General features: G+C 58.4%; 1 protein-coding gene across 4 annotated transcripts in view; it reads right to left on the reverse strand.

The window, feature by feature from the left end:
* KCNC4 (potassium voltage-gated channel subfamily C member 4) overlaps window positions 1-24,067 on the reverse strand; it is a gene marked incomplete at both ends in the record, with an annotated part of 34,221 nt that extends 10,154 nt beyond the window's left edge. Inside the window, 4 exons of one of the 4 annotated variants that reach the window (XM_080799961.1) lie at window positions 2,672-3,841; window positions 9,736-9,939; window positions 11,938-12,874; window positions 23,390-24,067. In XM_080799961.1, the coding sequence (XP_080656087.1) occupies window positions 3,780-3,841; window positions 9,736-9,939; window positions 11,938-12,874; window positions 23,390-24,067 (1,881 nt within the window). Of the gene's footprint in view, window positions 1-2,671; window positions 3,904-7,329; window positions 7,500-9,735; window positions 9,940-11,937; window positions 12,875-23,389 lie in introns of those variants that run through there. The other 3 variants (XM_080799962.1, XM_080799960.1, XM_080799963.1) reach the window with 3 other exon arrangements.
* Window positions 24,068-26,012: the final 1,945 nt, after the last annotated feature.

Raw genomic sequence — 26,012 nt, forward strand, 5'->3', positions numbered from 1 at the left:
TATAAAAGGGGAAAACATACCTTTGCTAGCAGAATCAATTGAGATGAAAGAAGTGAAAAACATTAAAAGCGCAAATCCCTACCTACCCTTGGGGTTCTGACTTAGAAGCCCCATTCCTTTTAAAAAGCAGCGGAGCCTTGGACTCATGGAGACAGACGGCTTGGGTTCGAATCCCAGCTCTGCCACTTCTCAGTTGTGTGACCTTGGAGAAATGAACCCACCTACTATGCCGCAGTTTTCTCCATGAAACAAGAATGGGGATGCCAATCTCGGAATGCGTATTTAAGGGCATTGGATATATCGGCCAACATTCCATAAGTGTTAGCTGTCTGGTGTTGGAGACACCTACTCTGCCTTCTCTACACAGAGAGAAGGGCTTTACCAAAATGAGGTTAATCTGTAGCACTTACTTGGAAGGAGAGGCCGTAAACCAAACTGGGGAGGGCTACTGGGGTAAGTTGTTCCACAACACTCCCCTTGCCCCCAATATCTGTGGGCAACGGTTCTGTGCTGGGCACTGCACCCACGGCCTTAGAGGCGAGTTCCCTGAGTGTTGCCAACAGCTCCGTGAGGTGGGCGCTCTCCTTACTCCCCTTCCATGGATGAGGAAACAAAGGTTCACAGGGGTTAAGTGACTTGCCTCAGGTCACACAGCTAGGAAGTCACAAAGCCAGGACTCCTGAGTCTGGATTAAAGTCCTGGAGCCAGGGGCACCTGGGTGACTCAGTGGGTTAAAGCCTCTGCCTTCGGCTCAGGTCATGATCCCAGAGTCCTGGGATCGAGCCCCAGATCGGGCCGCCTGCCCGGCGGGTAGCCTGCTTCCTCCTTTCTCTGCCTGCCTCTCTGCCTACTTGTGATCTCTGTCTGTCAAAAAAAATAAAATAAAATAAAATAAAATAATTTTTTAAAAAACTTAAAAAAAATAAAATAAAATAAAGTCCTGGAGTCAGGACTCCTGAGTCCAGACAGCTGAGTCTGTCTGACTCCCAATGTCAGTCTTGGACACCTGTGTCCTGTTCTCTTGACCAGCTCGGTAATTTGAGCTCAGGCACTGCTTTTTGAGGAAGTCACTGCCTTTCCTCCCTGACCGCACTGCCCGCTGTTTCTGTGAGGTGAGGCAGAGGGCTGGTCTGTTCTCTCCCTGAACTCTCCGCCCCTGTACGCCGCCCCTCTCCCCTCCAGAAGTCTGTCATCAGACGGTCACCAGGGACTCCAGCTGCATCTCCTGGGGTCCCCTCAGGGCCACCCTGGCATTTGGTACCCCTGGGCTGTTTGTTGGCCCTTGGCCCCTGACCATAAAATGGTTCCACTCATCCTCAAAAAAACACAACAAGAAAACAGCCATTTTGGACGTGGGCCCTGATGCGTAATATCATTACGGAGCCAGCAGTGCATCCCGGCCCATTATCGCTCGGCCAGGCTTCTCTGAGGCGAGCCTGGCTGCAAATGGCTTTCTCCGGTCTGGGGGGCCCTGCAGCCCCCACTCGCCCTCCATGGCCAGAGGAGATCTTATCTTTAATTGACAACTGGCTGCCTGCCATCGTTTTGCCTCAGCTGGCTCCGGCTCCAAGCCCGATTTCCTCTCCCACTTCAGGAGCAGGCTTCCCCTCACTTCTTCTGTCCCCTCGGCTCTGCCCCTCTCGCCCCTGCACCCTGTGACCGGACATGGAGGAGAGCTCAGAAGTCTGAGAGCTCAAAGGCCTGAGAGCTACAGCAAGGGCTGAGGAGGGGACTAACAACTTGCCGGGCACCCATCATGTGTCATGTGTACACCGAGGGCCCCAGGCCAGGTCTGGACACTCATGGTGTCTGAAATGGGGGCTGTTGTGATTCCCGTTCTCTCCAAGCCAGGAAACGGAGGCTCGGTGAGCCGCCCGCAAGTTAACCCAGCTAGCATGTGGTGAGCTTTGAATAGAGACGTTGAACTGAGGCCCTGGGCCTCTTGCTTCTGCCTGGAGTAAGAGAGGGTGAGGCAGACGGAGACACGTCCCCAGATGTGGCTGCGTGGCTTCCAGAGCCCAGTGCCAAATGAACACGCAGGGCCCCCTCTGCTGTGATTCAAGACGGTGACAGCTGAGCATGAAGCTGCACGCCTGGGAGTCAGCCCCGCAGGTGCCCCGACGTGAGTGAGCGGGGAAACCCTCAGGAAGGGCCGCGTGTCACCACTACACACCACGACCCCCATCCTCTCTGGGCCCAGGATTTGGTCATTCCCCACCCCTCAGTAGTCCCAGATGTGCCGTCACTCCCCTGTTGGCCTCAGTTCGACAGCCACTCAGTCGTCACCGCACCTTGGGCATCCCCAGAGCCTTGGCCCACATAGAATTAGCACAATTGCAGGGAGGAGCCCCTCCCCCACAGAAACAAGCAGGAATACAGGGGGACTCCTTCCAAACCCCTCCGTCCTTCCGGGCTATGGTGGGGCTCAGGGGGCACCAGCGGAGACCAGAACGCTGGGGGATGGGGGGGCTGGGTCTTCCTTTCCCAACCCCAGGCAATCCTTTTTCCTCTCTGAGCATTCACGTCTAGCTCTGAGTGCAGGGTGGCGAGGTAGCAATGATTCCTGGTGGGGGCGGGGCTGCCAATGATAGGAGTGTGCTCCTATTTCTCAGGTGTCGGGATAGAAGCCCAGGATGTCCCCGCAGACACAGAGCCAGAAAGGAGAGGCAGAGGCAGTCACTCACAGCAGGAGCAGCAGGACGCTCCAGATGTTTTTATTGGGGCTCAAGCACGGCATGACAGTGGGGGACATCCAGACAGGGCGGCAGGGCCCAGCCTCGGCATGCCTCAGACACACACACGACGGGACAGCTCTAGAAAAGGACTGACCAACACTAGGAAGGGATAGGGCGGGAGGTGGGGGGCGTGGAGTGGGGAGGGAGGGCCGCGGGAGGGGCAGAGGCCAAGGTCGAAGGGGTCACCCGGCCTCTGCTATTGCACGGTCCTCTGGCCACCGGCCAGGAAGTACAGTATTGCAACTGGTCTCCACTCGCCCAAGGTGTCCCCTTCTCAGACCCCTGAGCCGGATGGGCAGACAGACCCCTTCCCTGCCCGTCTGCCCAGCAGCATCTTTGAAAACAAACGGACGAAGGGGACAGAACAAAAACTCCCAAATAAAAAAAAAGACAAAACGCCCCCCTCAGTCCAGGACAGAGGGTAAGGGGGAGGAAGGAGTGGAAGGAGCGGCCAAGGAGCCCCTGGAAGTCCCCCCCAAACTGAGGCGAGGGTGGGAGGTAGAACCTGGGGTGGGATGGGGCTAGTGGGAAGTGGCCCTGGGGGGAAAGCAGGCCTTCCACAGACCACAAGCCACAGGAGAAACCACCCCAAGAGGGCAAGTCTAGCCTGGGATCCCCTCAGTGGGACTGGCTGTTCCCAGACGCTCTTTTCCTGGGACATTCCACATACGTGTCCAGCAGAAATAAGGAGTCAGTGAAGGGGAAGGGGATGAGCGTGGGGGGGCCTGGGGGCGGGCCTGGGCTGGGGGAGACACAGCCTGACAAAGAAGACAGACCACCAAAAGCACGTGCACTACACACGAGAGTATAGTATGTATGAATATAGATGCTATATGTGCATATATATCTCTTCAATGTACAACAGAACAGAACATCAGGCCCAGATGGCTCTGGGCCCAGAGGGTCACATGGGAGGTTTTCCATCAGTCCTGGGCAAACAAGGATCTCTGAGTCTTTCTCAGCAAAAGATTCTTGCCAGGGTTCCAGAGTTCCCTAAGCCTTGGCTTTCTGTCTGTCTGCCTGCCTCTCTCACGTTGGTGCCGCTTAAGAGAGGGTGAGGACTTCAGCCTGGGCATAGCTGGGCGAGAGGGCGTCTCGGCAGGTCTCTGTGTTTAAAGAGCACAGGTGTGAGACACTGGGACGCACGCTTTCAGCTCAACATTGCCTTCTGGGGGGGCAAGGAGTTCAGCAAAAGAAAGGGAGAAACAAAGAATGAGATGTTAGAAGGAAGCCAGCTGCTGACCCACAGCCTGTGGGCTAAGGACTAGGCCAGGAGCAGAGCTGGAAGGCAAGGGGACCCATGGCGAAGAGGCGGGAAGCACAGGGATGGGTCAGGGAATGGGGTGAGCCCTTCCTGCCGCCCATAGCTGCCTACCCGGAGCTAGGCCAAGTGACTCCTAGGTCATGTTACAGCTTATCCCCATATCTCCATATGTACTCAGGTATGAGCTCCAGGAATCCCCAGCCCTTGGGTTGTCACAACTCCAGTGCGATGGGCAGGAGGACCACAGCCCTGCAGCCTGGCACAGAGGCCTGGGGGAGGTTCCTGGCATGGCCTATGGTCCAACGTGAGCTCACACACAGCTCCTGAACCCCCATAGAGCTCCACCCGCCATCACCAGCTGGGGCCATTCCACTGTCCCGGGGGCTAGTGAAGAAGGTCCCTAAGTGTGCTGCCTTGTGGTGCCCGGCCCCTCTTCCTCAATCTGGCAGGAACAGAGTTGGAGCAGCTGGAGGGTAGATACCAAAGGGGAAGGTCAGGGAGGACCCATGTGTCCATCTCAGGAGACAAAGCCAGAAAAAAGCATCTTATTGAGAAACCCAAAGCTCGGTGAGCTCTTCTTGCCATCCCGTCCTCAGCCTGGAATGTCAGTGGTGTGGGCCTTCCCTTCTCCCACCTTCCCAGCACTGACACAGGAAGGGCAGGCAAGGAGGCTGCCATGGGGGCGGGGATTTCGGGGTGATACTCTGGCCAGGGCAGAGGAGGCCCCCCTCTCCCGGGGGACTCTGGGAAAGGGCAGCCCAGGGGCCAACAGGTGACTCCTGGAGTCCCAGCCCTTGGGCTGGTATTCCGTCTCCCCTCTGACTCCTGGGCCTATGCTGAATGGACGTCACCCCCGCCCCAACCCTGGTTTCCGCTCACAGCCCAGGGGAGGAGCTCCTCCTCAATGCCCAGGGTTAAGAAATGCCTCTAAGGTTGTCAGTAAGGTTAATAGCTCCTATCTGGGCTGCTTCCCTGCTCTGCCAGGACAGCGTGGGCCCCAGCTGTGGGAGATGGCTTCTTTGTCTTAGAGACAAAGTAATGGGTACAGGTCCAAGTCCACATGCAACACAAAGCAAACTGTGCTCTCAGATTATAGGCAGAGGAGAGAGTCTTTCCCTGAGGAGGGAGGCCCCAGGTCTGGATAAGTTGAGCCTGGGCAGGCAGCCACCTCCTTAGGCAGGGCCTGGTATACAGTGGGTCTCTATAAACCCAGGACTCACTTTGCCCCTTCCCGGGGCCCAGAGGTCCTGAGAGGTCGCTGTGGCAGATGGCCTACTCCGCCGACATTAGCTAGGTCCTGTGTTTCCCCAACAGAAGCCAGAGAACCAGTGCGGGGACAGGCGGGAGCCCATCTCCCAAAGGCACAAGGGGCTCCAGCCCAGCACTCCCATATCATGTCTCCCAGGGACAGCTGTACCCACCAGAGGGGTGCCATGAGCATGCCCGTCCCTGTGGGAGGGAAGAGAAGGAAAGAGGAGGTGGGTGCCGTGGAAACTTGGACTCCTGACAACTTGAGGGCCGTTTCAGAAATAGCCGCCTCAGCTCCCTGAGCCAGGAAAGCAGGCCCAAGCACAGAAGCGCTGTGGGGCTCGCGCTGAGCCGGACACCACATCCCCGCTGGGGCCGGGACCCCAGGGCCAGGGACCCCTGCTGGGACAGGACTGAATCTGTCCTCACCTAGAAGAAGCAGCTGGGCTCTCAGCCCCAGCTTTGATAGGGCTCCTAGAGTCTTCATCCTGCTCCACACGGCTTCCCTGTCCCTGTCACTTGAAGGGGCCTGTCCCCTCTTGAAGGGGCCTGTCCCCTCTTGAAGGGTGGTCACATGGATGACCCCATATTTTCTCACCTCTTGGGGGGACATCTCATTCTGAGAGCAAGCCAGAGACAGGCCCCATGGACCACAGCAGGGTTGGGGTATCCCAGGACCCGCTGCAGACTTTTCTGGAAGGCACATCCCTGTGTCTGCCCCAGGCTGAAGACAGAGGGCACTGAAAGGGGGTGATCCTGGCAGACGCTTTTCTCAACACCCAATTCTCATGAAATGATCTGGACTTTCTGCCCAGTTCACCTTTCGGGGGCACCTCCAGACTCCCCGGCCTCCTCCTAAGTCCCTGAAGGCTGTCTTGCCATTCTTACCTTTGCCCACCCTGGAAGGAGCAAATATGGACCTTAGTCATTCCCTCTCCAAAGTTGTGTAATCTGACTCTAAAAATTGCCAGGCTCCACTGTCAGGTCAAATTCCCATCAGGTGAAACAGGAAATGTCTTGGCTGAGGGCTTCTGGGGTCCTGGGACAGAGGGGGTCTGGAGAGCCTCCCCTGGTTCATTGTTAGAGAGGGGCCCCCTGAAGCCCAGCCTGGCCCTGCCTGGGAGTGACAGGGTGCTTAAGCAGGAGTGGGAGGGGGTGGGATGGCTTCTGTCCCCACACTTCCCCTCAGCTGCCCCTGCCCAGGGCGCACCCCTGCTCCCTCAATGACTCACACACCTGTTGTGCTCCCGGGCTCGTTAGGTAAATGAATACACTTAATTATAGAAATTAGATGAGTCTCCGGCTCTGGCAGCCATCCAGAGCACAGAGGCTGGGTGGGAGCGGCAGGTGACTCAGGCAGGGCTGGGAGTCTGAGGCAGCAGGAGGAGGAGGGAAGAAAAACTCGTGGAAGCAGAGAGAGCAGCGCGGGAGAGATACGGCTGCTGGGGTGCAGATGGGATGCCAGGTTCTGCTGCCACAGGGTGTCACTCCCGGGAGGAGGGCATTCCCATGCCCCAGCAGCCAGCCAATCGTGGGGCCCTAGGGACCCCACCTGCACGCCAGGCCAGAGCTGGAGAGCATCAGGCCTCCTCTCCCGGGGAGCACCGCTCCCCTGACCAGCCAGCTCCCTGTGCACCAGCAGAGATGGGGGCGCCTGCGGGACAGCCTTATTCTTTGCTGGTCTGGGAGTGGGATGGACAGACAGACAGACAGAGATAGTCAGTCACAGGCTGGTTACTGACTGAAGGCCACAAGGAGTGGAAATGCATTCACTGGGATGAAGTTGGGACCCTGAGGGGAGGCAAGGCTCAGAGGCACAAGTCCCGGGGGGCAGTGGAGGGTAATGCCAGCAGCTCCGGTTCAGGCCGGGCACCAGTGCAGGAGGAGACCTGGGAGTAATCTCCCCCTTGCTCTCAGGCTCCAGAGCCAAATGTTCTGGGGAGCTGGGTGCTGTGGGGGAGAGGCTTGGGAGCCTGGGTTCTCCTGCCTCCTGCCCGGCTCCCTCGGGCCTACGGAGGAATGAGGGCTGGAGGGCATGTGAGCGTGGCGTGCGCCCAGAGATGGGGAGAGCCGGGGGCATGGCTAAGGGCCCGGGTGTCCGGGTGGAGGGCTGGTGAGAGGGTGGAAGGGGTGGGAGAGCAGGAGCTTTCTCGGAGGATAGGGTGAGCTGTATCTTGATGCCAGTGGAGACAGCCCCAGACTGGTTCCAGCTGCTCCTGCTATGCTGTTTAGACTCCGGGATTTTGCACAGCCTTGGTGAAGAAAAGGCACATGGGTCAGAGAGGCATGGCCCCTCGTCTGAGCATGATCTGTGGGATCCATGCTCCAGGGGGGCCCTGTGGGGCAGGCATCCCCACACTGGTTGAGGGATCTGGCCTGCCTGGGGAAGGCTCCCTGACTTTTCCTGAGTTCCAGGTCATCTGGGCTCCAGAGGACAGACCTCAGGGCCCCCCCAGCTGATCTCTGCCCTGTCACTGTCCCCAGGTAAGCTCCCCTCCAGCAACCCAAAGACTCCATAGCCTCCAGCAGCCCTCTTCTCCATCCTAAGCAACCCCAATCAGCACCAGTCCCCTTCTTCCCAGGAAGTTCACACTCTGATCCTCAGGCAGCCAGAGGCTAACCATGGGGTCTGTGCCCATGGCTGAAGGAGCCCCGAGCTCCCCGCTCCAGCTCCTACATGGAGCCTGAGTGCAGAGAAGGGAGGCACGGTCTGGCACGGGGAAAGTTGCCGAGTGCTTCCTGGGAGTTTGGCGATGCTAACTGCCACGTTTGCTTAGCAGGGCCTGTTTCCCAGCAACCCACCTGTTCCTTCTCGAAGGTCACTCTAATTGGCTGAGCTACATGCTTGTTGCCAAGAAGCAGTGTGGAGGCATCTTGAAAATAAAACAGCCGGGCCACACAGGCACCCAGAGGGATCTGGCGCTGCGTGCGATCCAGACTCTCCCGCCCATGCACACACGTGCGACCCCGGCCCTGGGTGTGACCCAATCCCAGGGACCTCATGGTATCTCCTGACTCGCACCCTCGCAGCTTCTTCCATGCTGCCACTGAGCCCCTCACAATACCAGCAGGAAAACTGGGGTGCCCAGCACTCGGCTCAAGTCCTACGTGGGAGGTGGGGATCCCTCCTGCCCTACAGGAGTACCTAGGGCCTCTGGGCCGTCTCCTTCCAGCTGCCAGATGGCTGCTCCTGCTGCTGCCACCCAACAGGACATATGTCCAGCAGAGCAGGACACATACCCCTCAGGGTCTGATTAGGGTCACAGTGCCCTGGAGATCCCATGGGGCCAGGGGCCAGCAAGGTGCCTTGCAGGCTGGGATGGGCAGGCCAGGGGACATCCTTGGAAGGACGTAGGCATCCTGGGCTAATCCCGTAGCAGCCCTTGCCCCACTTCATTCAACCCAGATTTGGTCTGGAGCTTGGGGCTAGTGAGAAGTTTGGCAGGGGTGGGGAAGCAAATTTGGCTAAAAGAGGGCAGATTAAGAAGTGGCCTGAGAACCCAGGGGCAAGGGTTTTTTTTTGGGAGGGGGGGCTCAAGGTTTATCCCAGAACTAAGTGTTTAGGCAGGTTATTTCACAGGAACAGGGCACAAAAGACAAAAAAAGGATCAGGAACGGGGCAGGAGCACCTGCTCTTGACACTCCTGTTCTCAGCCACTACTGGCCCTCAACCATCCTCGGTCATTTCTGACCCCCTTTTGGCAGGCGAGGAATCCCCAGCTCCACCGCCCGGCCTCTGCCCTGTTTCTGCTGCAGCCTGGGGCCTGCTGGGAGACTTTCAACCTTCCCTTATGGAGAGATCACGCTACTTCCCAGAACCCTCCAAATCCTTCAGAACACACTTCAGAGGGATACCCATTCCCTACCAACTCCTACCCCAATCCCCACCTCTTGGTCACCTTCTGGCTCTGCCTCAAGAGGCCTGTAGAGCTGGGGGGGGGCCCTCCTGGGCTCTTGGGCCCCCACCCCCTCCCATGAAGGATGGCAGAGATAGGGCCTATGCTAGGCTCTCCGAAGACCGCATACCAGCAGCTCATTCTTACCCTGACTCCTGAATGTTGTTGGCATCTCTCGGGACTACTTACTTAGGAAATCCTAGCTGTGTTTCAGGGAGGTCTAGGGAAAGGGTGGCCGTGACCCTGGGGAGCCAGACCTCAAGGTCACAGCAGGAACCAGAGGGAGAGGTGGTGATAAAATGGAGGGCAAAGGCAGGGACACCTGATTTGGTATCCCCTTACCCTCTAGCACTTGTCTTCCCCGTGGGGTGGGTTGTGCTGGGCTCTGTGTACATCCAGGGGATGGCCTGAGGCCTTTCTAATCCAGGGACTGGGAGATCAGAGTACCCATCTTAAAAGCGGGGGCACGTCCAAGGCCGAGGAGATGGTGGCCAAGGCCTCAGGGGAGGAGGGGACCTTAAGTTTTGCGGGGGATACTGGGGAGACTCAGCTCCCCGGGGGCTCCCCACCTGCCCGGCCTGGGGAGCCATACCTTTCCGGACACTACCATCAGCACAGGCATAGTCCCCGGCGCTGAGCAGGAAGCAGGCGGCTGCCTTCTTGTTTTTGTCTCGGGGGCCAGAGCGTCGCAGGGCCCGGCGCTCCTCAGGGGTGGGGGCAGAGGCCAGGGGCTGGGTGAGGCCAGCTCCCTCCTCATCTGACAGCACCGCATTGGCATCACCGTTCTGCTTGGAGTCTAAAGGGGGGCAGACAGAAAGGAGGCTGTATGAGGGACTGCCCAGGCCTTCCCCACGGGCTTGCCTGGGGTCTCAGATCCCGGACTGAGAGTGTCACTTCCCCGATCCAGGGGGGGCTGGCATCTGCCTGGGAGGGCCAGGGGAAGGGGGCAGGGGCCCTGCCTCCTTCTCAGCCTTGGCCTAGCATCCTTCCCAGGACACAGAGTTACAGATACCCGAAGCAGGGGTTCCTAAAATCTGTCTGCTGCGGGCTGCCCCAAGGGATTAGCCTGAGGCAGGTGGCAGACTGCTTCCTCCTTTGGTCTGGCTCAGGCTGACACTTGGATGAGTTTGCATTCTGTCAGAGAACGCCTGGCTTGCTGGGATGAGGGCTGGCATTGTCAGGGTTAAACCGAGAAAGTGGCTTTCTCGGCCATCTCCCTGGGCCTCCTAAAGGCAGTTACTCTTGTTCACTGGGCATCGAAGGCAGAGTCGAGTGCCTGAAGGATTCAGAGCCCTCTTCTTGGGGCTCCCCTGCCTGGGGAAGACCCTGAACTGGAGACGCTCCAGTACAGCTCCCACTGTTGTGGGCTCCTAGCCCCAAACCCCTGGCCTCCGTCAGGCAGCAGCACGGGGGTGCCCTCAGCTCTGGAGAGGGGCCCGCTCGGTCTAAAGGCAGTGGCCTCGGCATCGGCCACAAATGCCCTGACCATGGCCAAACAGTTAGGATCAGGCTGAGGCATAGCTGACGGGGCCATGGTAAGTGTGCATTGAGGAGCTGGTGCTGGGCCTTATCCATTCTGACACTAGGTTTCTCTCTGAGCTCTGAACGGGCCTTGGGGTACAGCTGAAATCCCCTGGGGCACTGGCTGGGAGATTTACCTTCAGGGATCAGGGAAGGGGGTACCACTTTGGTGGGGGAGGTCCCACCAAAGACGCCAGGTCCCAACCAACAGGCCAAGTGAGTGTCTTGAGTCAGGCATCCTCCCGCAGAGGATGAGTCCCACTTTGCCCCCAGAGCTTGTCTGTAGAAGCTACTACCTTTGTCTCCTGGCCCACCCCCAGCTCCCAGGAGGGCTTGGCATCCAAGGGCTTGGCATCCAAGGGCTCCCCAGACTAGGAATCCCAGACCTCCCTTGGGAGCCCACAGCATATTTAACCCTCAGGTTCCCGCTCTCCATCCTAACTCGAAGTTGCTGCGGGTTAAGCCAATTTCCTTTCCCATCTCTTGACTCGGGTGGAAGCCATCTTCCCAAGGGCGGCCTTTCCCATTCTTGAAGAACAGGTTTCAGGCCCTCAGGCCCTCCCCTTCCAGGATGCAGATGCCACTTCTTCCACCTTTCCTTTTCCCCTGCCTGACTCTGTCTGGCTGTTCCCTCTTGGTTCCCTCCCATCCCATGTGAAACCCTGAGCCCAGGACTCAATCTAGTTTGTGCTGAACAGAAGGCAGCCTCCCACTGCTGTTACGTTATCACATTTATTAGGCCAAGAGACATCAGACTCCAGTGTTTGAAAAGAAATGATTCATGCGTTGATGCACCTTGGAAGAACAGCTGTCCCTGCTGTCTAGCTAATAACGACAAGGCCTGGTGCTTGTAAAGTGGCTTTTCCTTCTCAAAGCCCTCTCACATCTGTCATTTGTTTGGGTCTCATCAACATCTTGGGAGTAGGAGATCATTCCCATTTACCAGGTGAGGATCAGAGAGGGTAAATGACTGGCCTCAGGTCACACAGAACAGCAGCCAAAGTGGTACTGGAATTTACAACCCCATGCACTGCCCATCACAGCCTAAATTGAGTGGGACATTCACTCCCCAAACCCCGACGTTCAGAAAGCTACTGGAACACCAGAAGATAGAGATGGGCCTCAATACTTTGCACTCTTAAAGGCACATCTTATCCTCAGGGAAGCCCAGAGTAGTAAAGAACAACCCCAAATTCCAAGGGCCTTAGTTCATCTGGGGACTCCCTGGGCCATGGGGGGAGAGGTGGCTTTCCTTCCCAACCCCCAATCTCACCTGCCCGTTTCCTCTCAACCACACCCTCTTCTGGGGCAGGGGGACTGGTGTCACTGTAGGTGCTGTCCCGGGGCGAAGTCTCCTCAGACTTGCAGTAGATGGGTGACTCAAGATGGGGCGGCCGTGGCACATGCTTCTTTCTTTTCTTAGGCAGCTTCTGCTTGGCCATGGCCAGGGAGTAGTACATGCCGAAGTTGTTGACAATGACCGGCACAGGCATGGCAATGGTGAGCACGCCAGCCAGTGCACACAGCGCGCCCACCAGCATGCCTGACCAGGTCTTGGGGTACATGTCCCCATAGCCCAGCGTTGTCATGGTGACCACCGCCCACCAGAAGCCGATGGGGATGTTCTTGAAGTCGGTGTGGTCATTGCCCCGCGGGTCGGAGGGCCTGGCGCCAATGCGCTCAGCATAGTAGATCATGGTGGCAAAGATGAGCACCCCCAGGGCCAGGAAGATGATGAGCAGCAGGAACTCGTTGGTGCTGGCGCGCAGGGTGTGGCCTAGCACGCGCAGGCCCACGAAGTGACGCGTGAGCTTGAAGATGCGCAAGATACGCACGAAGCGCACGACGCGCAGGAAGCCCAGCACATCTCGGGCTGCCTTGGAGGACAGGCCGCTCAGCCCCACCTCCAGGTAGAAGGGCAGGATGGCCACGAAGTCGATGATGTTGAGCAGGTTCTTGACGAAGTCCAGCGTGTCCGGGCAGCACACGATGCGCACCAGGAACTCTAGCGTGAACCACAGCACGCACACCCCCTCAATGTACGTCAGGATGGGCTCTGTCTCCACCTCCCGCCGAAAGTGCACACTGGTGGTGTTCCCTACGCGGTGGATCTCCGTCACGTTGCGGTCGATGTTAAAGGCCTCGTGGGTCTCCAGGCAGAAGGTGGTGATGGAAACCAAGATGAAGAAGAGAGAGGCGAAGGCCACCACCTGCGAGGCAAGGAGGACAGGGAGGTGGCTGTCAGGGCAGGGGGAAGGGGGTGGGGGGGGTTCTCTTGTGCGCGGGGGGGGGGGGCGGGTTTGGGTTTGGGATGGGGCAGGGGTGACCAAGCAGTTGTTAGGTGGTGAGAGGCAGGATTAAGGTACACAGTAGGGGCTGAAAGCCCCTCCCTAGACGGTCTCTATCCAACTGCTTGGGTGTTTTAAGGTAGTACTTCCAAATCTTTGTCCTGGTGCACAGAAGATCCAAGATAGTCAAGTGGACAGGGAACAGTAGCTGCCTGGCCCCGCCTCCTAAGCGGCCCCACCCCCTGCCCAGCTCCAAGCTCCTGCAGTCCTGTGGTGCCTCAAAGCTTCCCAAACTGTAACCGGTATATAAACCATCTGGGAATCTTGTCAACATGTGATTCTGATTCAGGAGGTCAAGGGCAGGGCCTGTGATTCTGCTTTCCTAAGAAACTCTCACGTGAGGCTGCTGGTCTACAGACTACACTTGGAGGAACCAGACTTTAAGACAGTGGGGCTCAAAGTGAGGCCCAGGACCAGCAGCAGCATGGACTGGGAACTAGTTAGAAATGCAAATTCTCGGGCCCTGCGTAAACTTACTGAATGAGACATACTGGGGGCAGGGCCCCCATAACCTGTTTTAACAAACCTTCCAGGTAATTCCGATGCACGCTAAGCTCTGAGGTCTGCTGCATTAAGGGATAGGCCCAGGGACAGGGGGCTGGTGGGAATGACCCGTGGCCTCTCTCTGCCAGCTGAGTCTTTAAGCTCCAGCCATGACCCACCCCCACCTCCTTAGGCCCTAGGTACCAGCCCCCCTCCCCTACCTCTCAGTTTAGAATGTCCCAGACAGTGAGAAGCGTCTGAAGGAAGACAGCATGCTCCACGGCAGGAGACAGGGGGAGTGTGCTCAGAATAAACTGAGCTCCAACAAAAAATAAACTGCACCCATTGGGATCGGAGTGTGGCAGCGGCTGGTCTGGACAGCTGCTGGGATCTCAGCTAGAACGATGACAGCAGCACTCGGCAGAGGTTTAAGTGTCCAATCATTATGAATGGAGAGGAAATGTGCATGTGTAATAACACCAATTAGGGAGCCTTCATCTGTTATTCACCACTGTCAGGGTACCTGTTGCCAAGGTCTACGCCCCCTGCTGCTGCCCGCCGTCCCCGAACAGAGGGCTGTACTTCAAACAGGTGCATGAGGAAGGACTGTGGCCCCTCCACCACTTGGCAACCCCTACGCCTGCCCCGCCCTGATTTCCACCTGACTATCGTGTTGCCTCCTGTCTAATGGTGCCTCTCGGAGATGCTTTGCTCCCTCAGAGTCTGTGCTGGGAGGGAGAGAAGGCATGACTTGCTCTTACTTCTGCTGAACACCAATGGGAGCTCCTACGAGGGGAGCTGGGAAAATGAAGCAGCAGCATCTCCGGGGCTTCTGAAGCAGGAGCGAGTCTGAGGAGAGAACTTGGGAACGAACATTCATTAGCTGTCTATTCTGTCCTGGCACGGCTGGGTACGGGTACATGTTACCGCCTTCAGTACCCCCCGTGACCCAAGACGTAAGCCTCGTCATCTCACTTCACGGATGGGGAACTGAGCATCAGAGAGGTTCTGTGCTTGCCTGAGGTAACACAGCCTGGAAGGGGTGGAAACCACACTTGAACTCACCACGGTTTAACTTCAGAAGCTGTACCTTCTCTTTACAACACACTGTCTTCACCACCTTCTGGGCAGGATCAGTTCACAGACCCAGGAAAGTCTTCTCTGAACCGTCAGCACTGCCCCCAGCCAACTCCCTGATGAGTGCTACTTCAACCTTAGGGATGTGTACCTTTGGATTAAGACAGACACCCATCACACACTAAGATCTCTTGTGTGTTACCCTTGAACAGGGACAAGTTGATGAGATCAGCGAGGGAGGAGAAGGGAGGTGGCAGGCCACAGATAACACTGCCCCTCCTTGAACAACTTTGCCTGGAGCTTCTCCTGTCCCCTGCTTTCCTGTAAAGGTAAATTTCAACTTCCTTTTCTGACCTCATTTTACTTCCCTGAGCAATGGGCTGGCCAGGCAATACGGGTGATGTGGGCCTTAGGCAAATGGCTCAGCTGCGGGCTCTCCACGGCCATCCTGAGACGAATTGGTGGAGGGACCTGTCTGGTGGCAGCGGGGATGCTGGGAACCCAGAGTCCCGGCACTGCCCACTTCCCCATCCCCAGAAGCAGAGGAGGTTGGGGTAAGGGGTGGGGCCAGCATATCCCGGCTCTGCCAGGGAGCATGGGAAGCAGGAGCTCGCTCTCTCCGCTCGCTCTCTCCGAGGAAAAGTTAGCCAGGAGAGTTGGCCCACCTGGGAGCTGAGCGTGAAGTTAATTAGTGATTTGGAAAAACAAGTTCAGGAAGAGCTGCCAAGGGGCTGAGCAGAGGGCACAGAGAGGGGGGAAGGGAGGGAGGCCCATGTGCCCGGCTCCTTTCAAGTTCCTTCCTCCTCCCATGTTAGGGAACAACTCCCTGAATTCCCACAGTATTCACTCACTTTCGCTGTGTTTTTAAAACACAGAACTCTTTATCTATTTACTCCTACCACTCACCTCCGCCCTCCCTAAAGATGGGGCAGGCAAAGGGTAGCCACCCACGTGTGCCCATTTCTCAGCGCAGCAGACACATGGGAGAGGGCAAATGACTGGCTCAGGATCAAACCAAGGCCATGTCTCCTGCCTCTCAGCTCAGAGTTCTTTGCACTTGGCCCTCTAACCAAACAAGTAGGGACGGTCCACTCCTCTTTAGTGACCCCGTCATGTGACCGCTCCAGGGCTGGCAGCCGGCGACGGGATGGCCCCAGAAAGCCGTCCCTCCCCGAGGAGACAGACAGACCTGAGGCTGAGCTGTGACAAATGCAGGCATCTGGGCTCTGGCCACGTTGCCCCAGGTGAGTCCCGAAGTTATGAGTCCCCCTTCGGGACCCCAGTTATTCTTTTCTCCCCCAAGTTCTCCCCAAACTGAACTATTTCCTAAGTGGTGGTCCTAAGCAAACGGAATCAAGGCCCTTCACCAGGCCTTCCCCTCTGGCAGTAGGGACACTGCTTCTTTTTTCTCCCACTCTCTTGATTGAGGGTTTTGGGGGACAAAAAATGGCCAAGGAAGGAGATAGTGGCTGCAAAAATCACCCCATTTAGGCACCAAGGCCTGGAGCTCTCTGAGCAGCCCTTCTAAGGCCATCCTGGACAGCGAGCCACGAGCACCGGCACCTCCTCCCAATCGGCCCCTGCCGACCAGAGAGCGAGCCCAAGGAGCTAAGTTACCCTGGGGTCAGAAGGCCTAGGTCTATCCCCCAGCCCGGGCCTCTGCTAAGTAAATGGTGTGCTTTGTGCCTGTCTCTCCCTACAAAATGGGGACACACTACAGCCCACCTCGTGGTGTTACTGAGGGACTAAAGGAGCTTCTAATGGCAAGCATCTGGCACACAGTATGTGCTCAGTAAGACAATGACAGAGCCGAGGTGTGGGGGCCTCCACAGACCCCTGCCTGCAGCTTCTGACAACGGAGTTGGATCTGGAGTGAGAAAAATCACAAAATCCCTGCTTTCTAAAAGCAAAGGGTCCTGGAAGCTCCCCCCTTTCTGCTTTTTTACAACCGAAGAAACTGAGGCCAGGGGAGGAGTGACTCGCCCTGGTTCCCACGGCGGAAGCGGTCAGTTCTTTCTAAGACCTGAGGACACAGGGCGTAGATTCTGCTGGAAGACAAAACTGCCCAAGCGGAAAACCGCTTGTGTGAACTGATCTGGCCAGCAGCTTCTCTGTCTCTGCTGGAAGGCTGCAGGGCGCTCTCACCATCCTGGACAGGAAGTTCCTAGAGGAAACTAGAGGTTCCTATGCAGGAAAGCACTGCTCCTTCCAGCTTCCTGCTCCGCATGGACCCCACGTGGCGGGTGCTATATCTTCTTGGGGACCCGCTGGTCTGGAGACCCAGGTGCTTCAGCTGGTGGATCAGCTCTCTTATCAGCCTTCTTCACCGAACTCATCCTGAGATGGTGGAGGAAATCTAAAATCCCACACTTCTGGGTCCAAGTTGGGCTCTGCTGCCGACTGCCTGAGGGACCTTAGGCAAAGTTCTTAACCTCTCTGAGCCATCAGATTTTTGCTCATAGAATGGAAACTGAGAGCCTACTACGTGCCAGACACTGTTCTGGGTGCTGGAGAACAGCAGGAAACAAAATAAACACCCCGTCCCTTAGGCCTTACATTCTAGTAGAAGGAAACTGTCAACAAATTAGTAAACTATATCGTATGCCAGCTGCTCTAAGTGTTAGGAAGAAAAATAAGAGTCAAGGGGGTAAGGAGTATGAGGGTGAGGGAAGCATTTCAAATCGGGTGATGAGGCAAGGACTCAGCCAAGGTGACATCTAAGCAGAGGTCTGAAGGAGTGAGGGAGGGGGTTATGTGAAGGTCCAGGAGAGCTCAAGAGACAGAGAGAGCAGGCAGTGCAAAGGCCCTGAGGCTACAGTGTGCTTGCTGTGTTGAGGGGATGAGACCAGTGCCCACCTGATGAGCTGTTTTAAGGATTAAAAGAAACGATATTTGTAAAACTCAGCACAGAGCCTGGAGTGTCTCAGGAATCTGGCACAGGCTGGGTCGGGGTGGGGGGGGGGGTAGGGGGGAGGTGACAGACACCAGTCATTGGGAACTGAATACAATCAGCGGGGGCAGGGGAGGGGAGCCCAAGGAGAAAGGGCCAAGGAGACAGATGGACAGATAAACATAAGAAGACTCATGCCCAAAACCTATATTAAGGATGAAGTGTAGGAGAAGAGAAATTTGAGAACACAGCCAAAGACGCTTGCAGACGAATATCTGTGGGGATAGAATGAGGAGTTGAAGCTTCCGGGGAAGTGAGATCCTAGTGCCCAAGCAGAGCTGCAAAGGGAGCAGGCAGCCCCTGGGGGCTCAGAGGCAAGCAAGAAGAGAGAGTCTGCCAGGCAAGGCATCTCTCTGCTGTACCTGGGCTCCTGAATGAGGGCCTGCCCTGTGAGGTCCAGGCCCAGCCTACATACCCCTGCTCCTCTCCCTTCACGGGCTCCCCTAGGAGCAGACCCTGGCCCCAGGACCTCCCATTCTGCTCCAGGGGCCAGAGCCAGCCTTTACCCATGCCCACCTCCTGCCAAGCCAGCACATGGGGCTTCTCAGAGCCTCCAGGGTGCCGAGAGCTGAGGAGTCCGGCCCCACAAGGAATTCAGCCCAGCCCGGCTCACTGGCCAAGAACTTACCCAACCAAATGCAATTCCTGGCTATTGCCTATCCATGTTCTGTGCTGTCCCATCTCTGCCCAGGCTGGTCCCCTGGCCAGGAAATTCGCCCCTTCCCTAACTTTGCATGGTTAAACACTACCCACATTGAAAAACTTATTTATTTATATATTTATTTATAGCCTGCCTCCTTCTAAAAATTATTTAAGAGAGCTAAGTCATTATCCTGCAGGGCCTATCCAGCTTAGCTTCTGCTTCCTCGGGGAAGCTTCCCTGCCTGCCAACGCTCTCCCCCGCCTTGCCTCACCTCACACAGGACCGGGATTTATCGCTTTCTCCTCGCAACTCCTCTTGGACTTTATTTTTTAAGACTCCTGTGGCACCTCTCATGATCTTTCTTGTATTATTATTACTATTCCTTGTCACCTAATTTTCCTCAACTGCCATCTACTCCCCCTGACCTAGCTCTCTTCAGGAACAGGGACCACGTCTGACTCATCTTTATATTTATAGGGCCCAGCCTGGTGTCTGGCATGTAGTAAGTACTCAATAAATGTTTCCTGAATGTCTGGAGCCAAGGTGACTGCCTGCTTCCTCTCCTGGAGCCTGTCATGAGGAGACATGGTCAGCCCCACTAACTGGGGCTAGAGGTGACAGGTATGCTCAGCACTACCTCCAAGCACGTGGGCTCTCAGACTCTGTGGCTTTCCAGGGTCGGCCAAGACCACTGCCTGATGGAGTCCTGTGCCAGGGGCTGGGTCACTATTACCCAGCCTGAAAACAAAACAAAACAAAACAAAAACAACCTAGCGGGGAGCTGGGCCAAAGGTTGTGGGGGGCTGGCTGGTGCCCGGCATGTCAAGACAGCACTGTCCACGGGTGGATGCCAGGGGCCTGGGGACTCCCCATTCCCCAGCCCCAATTGCCTGGCTCTGTTCCTGCCAGTTCTTCTCCCATTGCCCCAAAATAGCCCAAGTTTATTTTAGCCCCTCCCCCACCTAACACCCCACCCCAAATGGTGACAAAGAGAAACACCTCATTATCCGGAGACAAGATGTTCAGAGGCAAATGTTGGTCTGTTGAGAACAGAAAAGAAAAACACAAAACAAACCCAGGAGGAGACTGGGAGGCTGCCTCAGGGCAGGGCAGCCACAGGCCTGCAGACTTGGCCTGACACCCCTCCTGCTCTCGGGAAGGCACATGCTGGTACTCCCTTCCTAGAGGGCTGGGGAAGACAGGGCAGCCAGCCTCCCAGGCTTGGCTTCCTGGCTCTCCCGAGCCCAGCAGGCTTGGAACCAGAGGGTCCTGCCCACCGACCAGCTAGTCCCAGGCAGTGTCCGGGCCAGAGAAGCAGGGGGTCTTCTGTGGGGATGAGCAGGAACAGAGCTCTGCATTTCTTTCCAAGAAGCCCTGTTTCATTCCTCTGCCTGGGCCAGGGGACACCTAGTCTCCTCTCGGAACTAAGTCCCCTTTCTTTTTGTTAAAGTCCCACAGTGAGAAAAAAATAGAGAGCAAGATCAGAGGCAAGCATTTCTAAGGAGTGAGGGTATGGGAGCTTTAGTCTGGAGGGAGAAGTGAGGGGACAGGTGAGAGGAGAGAAGGCCCCCTCTGGGGCCCCAGAAGTCAGAAGCCTTCTGCAGATGTGGTACAAACATAGACATGGGTTCACTAGATCTGGGTTTGGAGCCTAGTTCTATGGCCAGCTGTGTGACCTTGGACAAGTCCCTGTGGGGCTCAGTTTCCTTCACTGTAGACTAAGGTGAATGATCCTGCCTCACATGGGACAGATGAGATTCGAAAGCAGGGGTGACAGCCCCTGACATGCAGTGGGGGCTGAATCCAGGTGAAAACCCAGCTCCAGCTGCCTCCCTGGGGCAACAGGGACCCTTGGGTCACATCCTCTACTCAGAAGGGAAACGTTATGGGAAAACTAACCCAGGTACAGATTTAGCCACAGGAGATCGACTATCCTTCTCAATAGAGCTAATAACTGAGGCAAAGCCAGTCTCACTTCTGGGTCATCAAGAGGTTGGGGGTGAGAGACAGGAGTGTCCCGGGGCCCCATTCCTCAGGCATCCTGTCTGCCCTCAGGAAAAAAGAAAGGCCTATTTTAGCACTCTCAATACTGCCCAAACCCCCACCGGTCCCCCTGAGTCTGGGAAGCCACCAGGCTGTGGCAGAGCCTGGGACAACGGGGCCCTGGGCAGGTGGGGACTGGGGACTGGATCAGCCAGCCCATCGTGCCGGCTGCCAGGCCACGGACACGGAAGCACGGCAGCTGCTGTCATGGGCCTGGCCCCAGTGAGGGGAGCAGGGCTGAGCACCCTGGCCTGCCTGGAGCCTGCTTGATGGGGAATGGCTCTGCAGGCCAGGCCGGGAGCAGGGCAACAGCTCAGCAACAGCAACAGGCTCCACTCAGTCCACTTTCCGTTTGTATCTGTTTTGCTCCTGTCATGGCGTACTCCTCAGATGACCAGCTGCCAAGTGCAGAGAGACGCCTGGGGCAGAGCGCTGCTCCACTGCCCTCCCACCTCCAGTGAACGCCCCAGGCCCCGAGGAGGGGAGGTTCGCCCACAGACCCAGGGGCCGCTGCTGGAGCAGCCATGGTACCGGCCTGGGGGGTAACAGAGTTAAGCAGGGAGGGCACAGCCCCAGAACCTCAGAACACCTTCCAGGCCAGAGTAAGGAACAAGCCAGCTCTCCATCTGAAGAACAGCGCGTATGGCAGAAAGCACATGTGGCAGTCCGAGGAGAGGGGGCCTGGACTCCCAGCGGGCCACTATCTGGCTGTGTCATCTCAGGCAAGCTCTTTACCCTCCCGAGGCCCCAGTCCACTACCCGGGGAGGACACCTCCCCCCTAAGTTTCCTGGGAGCGCTAGAGCTTAATGCAAAGTACAGTGAAGAGCTGTTACGAATTTTTTGAGATGATGTATTCCCATGTGTCTGTCCCAGCAACGGCTGAACCGGAAGGCTTGCCTCCCTCTTGTGCTCCTTAGCAGGAGACAATTTCTCTTTTGGGACAAGTGCCATTAAGCTCCATACAGCTGTTCACATCGGTATTCACAACCAGAAAGCTGGAACCTAGGGAAGGTGTCCTGCTTGTTGTTACTTAAGTGTGTTTGACGACATCTAACGCCTCTGAATCCTGGTAACTTCATCGCTTCAGTGCGGAGAATTAACCCTGCCTGGTCCCGGACTCCTGACCTCAATGGGAAGGTGCTGGCTGATGGGATTCCATATCAAGAGGACAAGTATCTTGGGCTCCTGGAGGAACTAGAAGGGCCAGCTAGGCTCTGAGTTTGCTCAGAGAGTCCCTTGGCTGGCCCACCCTGGGGTTTTTTGGGCAGAACATAAGCTCGCTGATGGAACAGTCCCTTGGAATCCAAAAGAGGAGAACCAGAGAATGTGAAAAGTCCCCCAGAGACCCCAGAATGCCCAGAAATAGGACCTAGCTCTCCTAACCACCTCACCGCATTCCTGCCTCCCTGGCTTGTCCCCTTCCGCCATGTCTATGAAGCCAAATATACCGCCTCCTCCCCTCACCCCCAATTTGGAAAGAACCTGAATTCCACACTTGTCACTCTCCCCTAGCAGACATAGCCTCGAGCTGACATGAGCAGGGTCAGTGAGGTGCAGGAGAAGTCCCCAGAACTCACAGCAGACCCTGGCCAGGCCATGCCCCGGGCCCTTACCTTCTGAGCTGATATCAGGACTGTAACTCAGGACTGTAGGAGAAGAAACAAAGGCAGTTCCCCAACCACCCCCCGCCCCCCCCCGGCCGGCTTCACTCTCAGTCCTGAGAAAGGTCTCTGCCCACCAGGGGCTGCCCGGGGGATGCCTGCAGCCCCCGCCTTATAGGCCTCCACCACGGGGACCTCTGTTCCTCCCAGGCAGGAGCTGCTTCTGCCCAGGTCTGGCATTGACACCAGCCTGGCCCACCCTGCAGTCTCATTTCGGTCTCCTGTCCTCCCCTGGGTGGGGAAGTGGAACTTTTCCTTCCATGACTAGGCTGAGGCCCAGCCCAGGAGGTGCTAGGGAGGGTGACAGGGCTCTGAGACTCATTAACAGGACAACTGGGGATGCCAGAGGTGAGGACCAGCTTCCACAGCAAGACCCGATCCCTACACCCAAAATATGTTGTTCTTTCCTGTCTCCCAGACAGACCCCAGCCAGGCTTCAGGCTGCCAACCATGAAGCCAGACAACAGCCCCCAGGGTTCTCTTTTTTTAAAGAATCTTAAAGCCATCCTTCAGGAATTTTCTTTTTTTAAAGCTCTTCAAGCAGATCTCCGCCCCTCCACCCCCTTTCACCTAAGGGGGTTGGGAGAAACTGGATTGACTTGGGGAGGGGGTGGTGGGAAGGGACTAGACCTTGCCTAGATCAACCTATGCCATCCTCCCTGTCCCCCCATATACCCGTTTCAAGCAGTAACCTGAACCAGGGTTTTCTGGGAAACCAATCGATGCTGCAGCAGGAAGAAAAGTGGCAACACATCTGGGATCATCGCAGGCAGCCTGTGGCTGGCCACTGACCGCGGGAGCCTGCAGTGCCCAGAACATTAGGCCCTCCCTGTCCAGCTGAAGCCAGGCCATCCCAGGTGACCCGGAAGCCTTAGGGGCATGGCATGGGGCAGACATCTTGACTTATCTCCCTGAAGAAAAGGGTTCTCCAGAAACCTGGATGAGAGGCCTGGGTTCTGGTCCCAGCTCTGTCACGGGCCGAAGCTGGCATCCCCTTTGCAAAACTCATACTTCACAGCATTCAGAGGTACCCCGAGCATTTAAAGGAGGTGTCCTGCCACAGAGTAGGCCCTTAACACACCCCGTTTTCTTCCCCCCAAAACCTGCCTGCCTCAGGCAAGAGGCCTCATTCCAGCTCTCCAGGACGCTGGCCCTGTGGAGGAGCAGAGGGATCAATGAAGAGAGGCAGCCTGCACACAAAGAAGGGGGTGGAAGAGCTCAGCTAAGGGTACCCCACTCCCTCTGAGGGGATGCGGCAAAGCAGGCAGCTGGGACGAAGTCCAAGTGGTAAGTCAAGTGTGTGTGTGCAATCTCCTGGTGAGGCGTGCAGGAGAGAGGCTGTGTGGGGGGAGTGAGGGGGGGGTTGTGAGTCCCCTGGGGACCCAGGGAAGCCGGAGGGAATTGGGAGGGAGGGAGAGGCCAGGTAAATCAGTCTCTGCCGGCCCCTCCCGGCCCCTATCCCCACCGCCACCGGGCCCCCTTGCACCCCTGAGAGGAGACCCAGGCTCCTGCCACTCACCCTGGCCGCCCGGGAGGAGTAGGGATCCTCGAAGAGCGCCCACATGCGGGGCTGCCAGCCACGGCAGCCCCCGGACCCGGGGCCGGGGCCCGCACCTCCCTCGTGGGGCCCCAGGCGCTGCAGGGCCAGCTCGCGCTCCTCGTCGCCGGCCTCGTCGCCCGTCCCCGCGCCACCGCCGCCTCCGTCCGGGCTCTCGAAGATATCGAGCGCCTCCTCGGCGTCGCGGTGCTGGCGGTAGGTCATCCAGCAGCAGGGCTCCACATCGGTCTCGTCGATGCCCCAGAAGGTGAGCTCCTCCTCGAAGAGCGGCCCGCACACGTCGGCGGGGCAGTGCAGCTTGCCGGTGCGGTAGTAGTTGAGCACGTAAGCAAAGACGCCCGGGTGCCGGTCGAAGAAGAACTCGCAGCTCCCGCCGCCGCTGCTGCCGCTGCTGCCTGCACCGCCGCCATCAGACTCGGGCCGGCCCCCGCCGTCGGGATCGGCCAGCCAGGCGAGGCGGGTGCCCGGTAGGGTGCGCAGGGTGCTGCGGTAGGTCTCATGTCGCGTGCCGCCCACGTTGATGATGATCTTCTCCGACGCCTCGCCCTTGGCCATCTCCTCCTTCAGACATGTTTTGGACGGAGGCTTGTTCCCCGACTTGCGCCCACGGTAGGAGGAGACACACACCGAGCTGATCATAAGAAGCGCTGCGGGGCTTCGGCTTGGGGCGGCCGCTGCCCTCTAAACACCCTTCCCGAGGAGGCAGCGTCAGACGGGGGAGGGGGAGGAGGCGAGGAGGAGGCAGGAGGCAGGAGGCGGCGGCGGCCCCCTCTGCGGCTTGGCCCTGCCCCTGCCTCCCCCCCGGGGCGCCGAGCAGGAGGAGTTGGGTTTCTCGGGTGCACAGGTGGTTGGGGTTTGGGCAGGCAGCTTCGGCGAGGAGGCAGGGAAGAAAAAGGCTAGGCGAGGACCCGGGCGAGGGGCCCGGGGAGGCAGGGGCAAACACACACCTCCCCTGCTAGGACTGGACACTCAGACGCTCGGGCCCTGGACACGCCCCCCCTTCACCCCCAGAAGGCGAGTTAGCGCACAGTCCAAGGCGCACTGCGAGGGTCCGGGGAGCGCGCGCGCGCGCGCTCACACTCACACGGGCCACCCTCCGGCTCTCCCAGACCGTGCCGAGTCCCGGGAGCCGCCGGCTTCCCCGCGGCGGCGGCAGCGCAGCAGCAACAAGTTCTCGGAGCGGCTGCCGGGGCCGGGCCGACGCTCTCACGGCAGCTGGAGCTCCGCGGGCCCGGGGTGCTTGCGGTCAACACGCGGCGGCGGCGGCGGCATGTGGCCTCTTCCCCCCATTCATAAATCCAGCGCAGGGCTCCGAAGGCGGGCGGGGCTGAGCAGAGCGCGGCGTTTAGGCGGGCGGGGGCTGCGCAGGGCGAGGCGGCCGCAGGAAAACAAGCGCGCCCGCAGGAGCGAGTCTCCGGTCCTGCGTCCGCCGCTCAGCAGCGGCTGGGAGCGGCGCTGGGCTGGCGCTGCGCAGCGGGGGCCGTGCTGGGGCGGGGGGGCCTCAGACGGGGCGTCCTGCGCAGCGCCGATCCTGGGGGGCGGAGCCGCTCCGGGGCGCGGGGTTCTGGGCTCCGGCGGCCGAGCGGCCAAGGACACCTGCAGGCTTCCCAGGCTGCGCCGATCGGGAGCGTCAGCGCAGCGCCCCAGCGCCGGGCTCCTGCGATCTGGCGGCGCTGGGAGCCACGCCATCAGCGCGTCTGCCCATCTCCGGGCGGGGTGCCGGCCTTGGCTCGCGACAGGAGGCGGGCGAAAGGTGGCCTAAGGGTAGAGGAGCCTTGGCGCCGGTGGGCTGGGGCTCAAGGGGGGCTCTCGATCTCCCTCCCGCGATGGTAGCGGATGCTACTCTTCGCTGGCGCCTTTTCCTCCCGGCCCCGCCTCGCCCGGGCGCGCCCTCCGCGGGGTGGGGTGGGCGGGGCGCGGCGCGGGGCCGACCGGGCTCGCTGCAGGGCCCCGGCGGCCGCAGAGCTCAGCCTTCCTCCGCGGAGCCGAGCCGAGCCGAGCCGAGGCGCGTAACCCCCTCGCCGCCAGCGCCCAGCCTGGCGCGCCGCCCCTGCGCGCCTCCGCCACCGTCTTCCCCCCACCCCCCGCCCCCATCGGCCCGGCTCCCCGCCTACCCCCGGCCCCACAGCTCCTCCCACTGCAGCCTCGGTGACACCCAAGCGCTCGCGGCCCTTGACCTCTAACCCCCGCGCGTCCCTTCTGGCTGCTCTGGTCTCCCCCTACCCACTATTGTTGCGGTTTCATTGCGACGGACTGGAGGACGGGGAAGAAAGGGAGTGGAGAGACGGTGTCGCGAGGAAGAGGCTGTCCTCTCCTGTCCCAGACACCCTGTTGGGACTTCCTGACCACCCCGCCCCCATCTTGCGCCTCCGAGGCCCAACTAGGCCCAAGATGCCTGTGGCCTTGGTACTGTCTCTGTCACCGTGGAATGCGAGACCTGGGGGCCTTGCGGAGAGAATTGGCTCCTGGTCTGGGCGGAAGAAAACCTGAGCTCTGGCACCCATGGGTATGAAGTGTGTCGTCCTGAAAGATCATTAGGTTAAAGGCGTGGCTCCTCCATGCCCTGGAAGCACCTAGAAAGTGC

The sequence above is a fragment of the Martes martes genome (assembly GCF_963455335.1).
Source record: "Martes martes genome assembly, chromosome: 4".
Lineage (NCBI taxonomy): Eukaryota > Metazoa > Chordata > Mammalia > Carnivora > Mustelidae > Martes > Martes martes.